Raw genomic sequence first — 7945 nt, forward strand, 5'->3', positions numbered from 1 at the left:
GTACTCAATAAAATTCTATTCTCTGCTAATCTATCATCATAGTAATGAAAAATGACATATAAAACAATTTGAGGAAAGTTTAAGTGAAAATTATTATTTTCACAATTTTCACTTAAGTTTTCACAGAGTTCAAAGTTTTGAATGTGTCAATGTCCATTTTCACAGAGCCACTCAACAAGAAGGAAAAAAATTCAACACGTAGCATGAAGATTTTAATATATTCAATTTATCTAAAACATCTTTCAGTGTTAATGAACTAACAAAAAAACTTTCAAGCAACATTTTTGATTCACCCACTAATATCGTTTCTCACGTACACTTTTTTTGTAGCTCTAGATAAACATTTTCAGCATAATTATCATTCTTTAAAGTTCACGATATATCTCTATGTTACGTCCGTTCCTCACGATGTCGAGAACCGTTGCCTTAGGAACATGGCACACGCAAACGTTTCTGTACATTCATTTTCCTTCTGTGTTAAAATTTTCGTTGAGCAATGCATCCATTATTGCTCTTCCAGTTTTTTTCTGTCGCATAAAGCCACCTCTGAAAGTCATCTGTACTTTCTTAGGTAAGCCACTATTGTATCACAATGATGTCCACCAGCTTCTAATGACATCAAGTGCTAATTCCCTGTAAGGCCAGCACCAACAACTTGAACCAAGCAACCACATGGTGCTTTTGGCACAAATTAAGGCAGTGACACACACGTACTGAGAAAGAGACATGCTGATGGTTACAGTCTGATGCACAGCAGAGATGTGAGTGTCTAGTCATTCACCTCAAATTTTAAAGAAATGAATGAAAATGAAATGAAGCTGCTGACAATGAAATAATTGTTGGAGAGAGCTGAAGAAACAATAGCAATGAAACACTTCAAGATGCATTGCCTTCCAACAATATAATGGCATAAACGTGCTCAATTTCAACTTTACTGCTGCATGAAGACATTTTATAGATGGTGGTTCTAAAGCAGTACTCATCTCTGTATTTTTAAATTTTTTTACAAGGTCCTATAAGAATTGAATGTTGTTGAGAAAATGATGCATTATGTAAAACTCAGATGTAGTACAAGTTGATATGGAGTACAATAGTGTGTTGGTCAACCTGCAGCTTAATGGACTGCATCTACCACCCAAAGACCTGGAGTTATTGAACACAAATTTGCAATCAGTGAGTTTCTCAATTCTGAGAGTTTAAGAAGAAATCCTTATAGCTTTCTCTTAATTTGTTGCAGACAAGATTGTCACAGAAATGCCCCGAGGAAATACACCCCTTTTGCAGTTTGTGTGCCATGTCCGATGAGGACTAGGCAGTGAAAGCATGTCATTTAATGGACACTTCATTAAGAATTTAAAAGCTAAGTTTCAAATGAATGAACTTGTTATGTTTCGTCTCAACACTCACTCTCCAATTCTTCCGATTTCCTTCTTTCTTGCTGTCTCTGCCTAAATCTTAAAAATTCTTCTTTCAGGGCAGCACACCTGGCTTCTGTATTATCATATTTACTGGGCTTCTTGGGTCTTGGGTACAAGCTGGGGTACAGTTCGCTATCACTAAGGCCTCGTTCACCACTGCCTCCACTGCTGTTGTTGCTGCCAAATTTAGGTCTTGATCGAGCTGGAAAATTTGAATACTGTTGCAATCTATCCAACAACTCAGAATCCATGTGACTGACAGAATCAAATTCATAGTTCTCGTCTACAGAGATATCTAATGGTCCAGGGGAAGGATAACTAGGTTCAGAATGAGAGGAATCCCCTGTGAGATAAGGAATTCGGTGAAATGTTTCAATGATGGGTATGACACCACTACCAGGACTATGCCTTGATGAAAGAACAGATTCCGGATGCAAATGGCTTCTGGAAACATAACTATTAGTGCTAATGATTGCTGGGTTGACAACAGCAAAGTCCAATTCTCCTTGAAGACTATCTCCACAAGACTGTGTGACAGAAGCAGCTTTACTGCCCTGGGCACTGCTGCCCCTTCCAGAACTGCCACTAGTGATACTACTACGACTGCGGGATGCAATGGTAATTTCCCTCTCTAGTCCACTGAGTATATCCTCACTGAGAGCTTTATCAGGATTTGAAGATTGGTGGATGGCTGAAGATGAAATTAAATAAGGATCTTTATGATTACTTGGATAAGGGGATGTGACACGAACTAATTTTTGAGATGTGTAACCAAGCTCTGGAGCACTACGTCGAAGGGGTCCACCACGATTCAGGGCAATGTTACGAGCTCGTTCCACTGCTCCCAGTAAATGATTACGAGTATATGTCATTGATTTTTCTCCACTTCTATCAGTATTCTCTTTCTCCCTGGATACTGGAAATTTATCTCTATGAACACAGGGCATATGTTCGGACTGTCTATTCTGTCGTGATGGACTGCTTGTAGCAAGAGGTGGCTGTTGGGTAAGATTCTTTGAAATTCTGTTATTTGCTTGCAGAGTCTGTTGGTGAATGCCAGGGTGCTGTGATAAAAAGGTAGATTTACGTTCATAAGGACTCGATGGATGTTTAGGAATAACTTCATTTGAAAACAAATGCTTATATTCGACTGAATCTTTTCCTTCTCTACGAATATGATATTCTGATCTTCTTCCAGGTTGTGCCCCATAATAGTTATCCTGCGACATCGATCGTGCATGTACTAAAGTTCGAACTTTGCCAGTGGGATGACAGCATTGCACTGAACCCTGTTGGTGGGACTTGTGTAATGTTTGTAAAGAAGGAAGTTCATATGAAGATGTGTGCTGAGCACTGCTAATAGAATGACTAGATAATGTGCTAGGGAAGGAATGCTCGTTCGAAGAGTGTAAATTGGTTGAGCTATGTTCTTCGCCAATATTTGCAGTGTTACAAATTTGGAAGTGGGTTTCATGAGGTGAATAGATTGTAGGTATAGGCTGGGAGACAGGACTAATAGTCTTGGGGGAAGTATGTTGTCCTGGGGAAGAAGATGACTGTCGAATGATGTGGAGGCCACTGGTCCTGGCTCCAGCCTGGGTGGACGGAATATGAAGATTACGGAGATGGGGCCCAAAGCCTTCTTCCCCACTGTCCCGCAGTATAAACTTGCCCTCGGCTGTGCGACCAATCCAACCCAGTGGGCGAGAATACTCCCTCTCCACACTATAGTTTGCAGCTCTTGAAAACAGCTGTGCCCGGGGAGGTGAGGTTGAGGCCAACCATTCATGTGAAGAGTCCATTTCCTGAGGAGGCACACTGCTATTGGGGGCTCTCAATGCCTGATTTGGCTTGAAGAGAAGGGCAAGTCTACAGGCCATGGTCCTTAATCCCCAGGTAACTATACTTGGTATTCTGGATTTTTCAAGTCTGAAAAATATTTTATTTCAAAATACAAAATAAGTATTATTTTTATATTTATTTTATTGATGTAACTACATCAATAAATATTTTAAAGCAAATAACATAAATTATTTTTCAAAACAAATCTCTGTTATATTCCATTAATTTTATCAGGAAAGAGAGAGAAACAATTTCAGTATTAATAGTCATTGGTTTAGTATTGTAAATTGTTTGTGAACGCTAAATCAAATATGATCTTTTTGATTCTTATTTGATTCTGAGCAAACTTATATGTACATATTGAAGACATAAATTAATAATAATATTGTAAAAACTCAAGTTATCATTATTTATACAAATTCTGAGTGTTGAAACTTAGAAGTAGAGCTAAATCTGAGGAAGAAATTTACTAAAAATATATTGTCAAATGTTAAAAAGAAGGAAAAGAAAAAAATGAAGATTAAAAATTCTATAAGAGACCTTGTTATACTTTTTATGTCATTTATGTATTTTAGTTTTAATTTTTATTTTAATTCTTTTGTTTATTACATTTTTTTTTATTTTAGTTCTTTTATGTATTTTATTTTATGTATTTTTATCTATATATTTTATTATGCTAAACATTAACTATTTGTATATTCGGCACCCACATTGAATATACAAATGACACATGTGACATGTATATGTACTACATCTTTCGAACACTTGTATTTTTAAATTTATTTTTTGTTCCATTTCTGTTTCAGCTTAAGAACCTAAAAATGACCTTTAGATAAACCTGAAAACATTAGTTCAATTAATAAATTTTCTTTTGTTGCTGGATTTGGAATTAATTATTCTGTGAGAGATCATCAGAATAGGAATCTTGGTGTGACATTTCAGAAAAAAAAAAAAAAAAAAATCAAATATGACTTAATAACTGAAGCCAAAAATTTAATATTTGTTTCTTCCATCTTTGACTTTCCTTATTTTGTGCTTTTTTAATTTAAACTAATTAAAATAAGGTCATTACTTTTCATTTCATTACTTTGTAGTTTTATTTGTGGAAATGCAGGAATATTTGCACATGGCGTTCATAGATCTAGAAAAGGTGTATGATAGAGTAACCAAGGCAACAGATATAGAGATGTTTGAGGGAAAAGAATGTTCCAGAAAAATATGTTAGGCTCGTCAAGGAAATGTATGAGGGAGCAGAGACTCAAGTTAAGAGCAGTGTGGGCACTTCAGAAGGGTTCTTTGTTAATGTTGGTTTACATCAGTGATCGGCCCTTAGCCTTATTTGTTTGACCTGATAATGGATGTGATGGTGTGTGACGTGAAGTATGAGGCTCCGCGGAGTATGCTGTTTGTGGATGATACTGTGCTGTGTGAACTTCCCCAAACCAAGGATGAGAAGGAACTGGATGATTGGAGGAAAGTTTTGGAAGAAAGGGTCATGAAGATTAGCAGAACTAGAACAGCTTATATGACTCTGAATGGTAGAGACGAGTGTAATATTAAAATCCAAAATGTGCTGCTCCCTTTTGATCCAAGTTTTAAATATCTTGGGACATTTGTTGAGATGGGAGGAGGATTGAACTGGGAGGTGCAGCATAGAATTCAATGTGGATGAATGAACTGGAGGAATCTGAGTGGTGTGTTATGTGATAAGAAAGTTAGCTGCAATCTGAAAGGAAAATTGTATAAATCGGTTGTTAGATCTGCAATGTTATATGGAATGGAGACATGGGCAATAACAAGAGCCCAAGAAAGAAAGATGGAGGTGGCAGATGTTGAGATGAAATATTCAAAGGATTTCAAAGGATAGAATTTGGAAGAGATTCATATCGAATGTTTATTTGAATATTAAAGGCCCATTTGGTATAGCCTGAAGAAGAGCCCAGGAGGGGCAATGAAAACATTTGCAATTCTAAAAATAGAAGCACTCTGGTTAAAGGTTTGAGGAGATTTTGTTACAAACACTGTTTTATGTGTAAAAAGTACCTGAAATAACATATTAAATATACTTTTTGGCCTTTATAAGTTATTTCTAATACTGGAATTGTTTCATCAAAAGAAAATTAACTTCATTTTTCATTGAAAATAAGGTTAATTTTATATATAAAAAATATCTAGAAAAAAATTACACATTTTATAATTTTACATCTAAGAAATTTTTACTATTTTAAAATGAATTCATTAAAGATATTTTCTAATTATATACATATTAAATTAAAAATACAGAAATATTTTTAATATTCTTATTTTCTACAGTATACAAAAATAAGTATTTAAAAACTATTAAAATATATCATTATTTAAAAATTTATTCATTCATTGCACAGAGAGAGCATGCAGCAGAGGTGCAGTGAAAGAGAGTAGAACAGTTATATATCATTTATCCATAGTTTGTATTTATAAATTATATAATAATATAATTCAAAAGTTAATCTAAAATATAAAAAATACTATTTAATATTATAAAGAAAAAAACCTTCAAATATTTTCAAATTTGAAATTATATTGAATGAAATTATACGATAAATTTTTTAAAATTCAAACTAAACATAAACAAAAAATAATATTTCTAATTAAAATATTTCAGTATTTTATAATTTTTATTAGTAATTTTATTAGTAATTTTATCATTAAAAGTTAAAACAACTTATAAAAAACAAATTCATTCACAATAATCTGAATCTTTTATAATAAATCCAAATAAGCTTTCTTTATACTTGATAAAAGCATAAAGAAAATGCAAATGTTAGTGGATCCGTACCTATCGTGCAGGTTTCCTCAGGAGCTGATTGCATGAAAAACACAAATAAATCAGTTGTTATTCATATACAATATAAGGAAGACATTGAAATCTCTCACAAGTTTACATTTTTTGTATGATGCAAGGAGTAAAAACCATTATAGAAATTATTTACAATCATAAAAAGCATTAAAGATATTATTAAAAATAATTATTTTGTCATAAAAATATCATCATAATAATATATATAATCCTGAATGTAATATTTTAATTTAAAATGAAAAAAGTTTATACTTATTTGTAATAGCAGTTATTTATTCATTTTGATTTTATTAATTGTATTAAAATTATATATTCCCCAGTCGTGCAATCAATTAGTGTACAGTATTTAAAATTATATATTAGAAAAACTCGCAATATTTTTTTATTCAAAGTCTTGTGGAAGAATTTTCAATATTATGCTGTAATTTGTGTATTAATTATATATGGTAGAGTTTAGGTAGTAGCTTAGTCATTTCTTGGAAAAAAATTGGATTTAGTCAAATAATAAGGTTTAGTAAGCCCATTACAGTCCAAACTTGGTGGACTGTAATGGGCCTACTAAACCTACCTTTTTATATGAATATTTCAAAACAACTTAATTGCTATTTGATTAAAATGATCATGATTACTTGGTATCACAGCAATGAATGAACAGTGTCCTTAATTCTGCAATAAATCTGAAATTTTATCACAGCTAGTATGTATTTATGTATGTATTGATATGTATGTATGGCAGATGAACCTCCCTTCAGTAAGTACACTAGCATTAACACAAAATGTAACCATTTATTAAGCAGTGAATGTTTATTATTCTAACATTTTTGATCTTAATCAACCTTCTTCAGGAGTTTTTTAATTTTACAGTTTACAAAAGAACAAAGCTGCTGCTTATTATTCTATAATGGTTTACAATATTCCATTTTTGAAATAAGACAAATGTTATAAAAGTCCAATATGTGCATTTTTATGTTGAATGGTGTATCATGATAAGTGATTAAAAAAACAACCAAACTACATAAACACACAAAAATAAAATGTATAAATTATGATATAAATCAAGCAGAAAGTATGGATATTGTAATTACTGTAGTAAAGTTTATTAAGTATAATTTAGAGTTTTTTTTTGCTATATTAAAATAGAACCACTCTTTATAAAAGGATTCAAACCACTTTAGCTGTTCTGTAGGTTTAGTTTGATATTATTCTTTAATTCTCTCAATAATATGTTTTCCTCTTCTATTTCAAGAATTTGGCAAAGCAAATTGTTTGGAGGGTTGCTTTTACAGAGCATGCTTCAGCTAGCCTTTGAAACAGACTGTATGGAATATCTGCAGTAAACAGCTGATTATAGTGCCATCTTGGTGATACTAATCATGCACATACATGCAATATGCAGCATCACACGGAATATTGTAATCAGTGTGTGTAATTGTTAAGTTGACTGATTTGGGTGCAGAGATTATGCACTAGACAAAATATTGCAGCAATGTAAAGTTTAAATTTTATTTTTATATATAGAAAACAAAAAAGTAATAAAAATCTTATTAGGGATAACCAATTACAAACAGGATATGAGACACGTAGTTCTAAATTGGAACTATCTTAGCTTTATATTGCCAGAGCAGCCAACTGTGGTGGTACACCAATATATTTTTGTTATATTTTTATATATATGTATATATATATATATTTCTATCTTTCCTTCTTTCTTTGTTCTGTGTTCCTTTGTCCATACTTTCTGGAACTTTCGTCCAGGTGTGGGTGGTCGATGACCCAATTAGGAGACAAAGGATTAGAAATAGCCCAGAGGGCAAGTGAGAGACTAAGTGAGTCTCATATTAAATTT

The 7945-nt window shown here is 32.7% G+C and overlaps 1 protein-coding gene across 1 annotated transcript in view; it reads right to left on the minus strand.

Annotated features, from left to right (window-relative positions):
- Window positions 1-210: 210 nt before the first annotated feature.
- LOC111640667 overlaps window positions 211-7945 on the minus strand; it is a 102394-nt gene continuing 94659 nt past the window's right edge. Inside the window, exon 4 of the mRNA XM_023386707.1 lies at window positions 211-3347. Coding sequence (XP_023242475.1) covers window positions 1397-3347 — 1951 coding nt within the window. The 3' untranslated portion in view covers window positions 211-1396. The remainder of the gene's footprint in view (window positions 3348-7945) is intronic.

Source organism: Centruroides sculpturatus, unplaced genomic scaffold (genome assembly GCF_000671375.1).
Source record: "Centruroides sculpturatus isolate CEXI.00-Female unplaced genomic scaffold, Cexi_2.0 scaffold1295, whole genome shotgun sequence".
In the NCBI taxonomy this organism is placed as follows: domain Eukaryota; kingdom Metazoa; phylum Arthropoda; class Arachnida; order Scorpiones; family Buthidae; genus Centruroides; species Centruroides sculpturatus.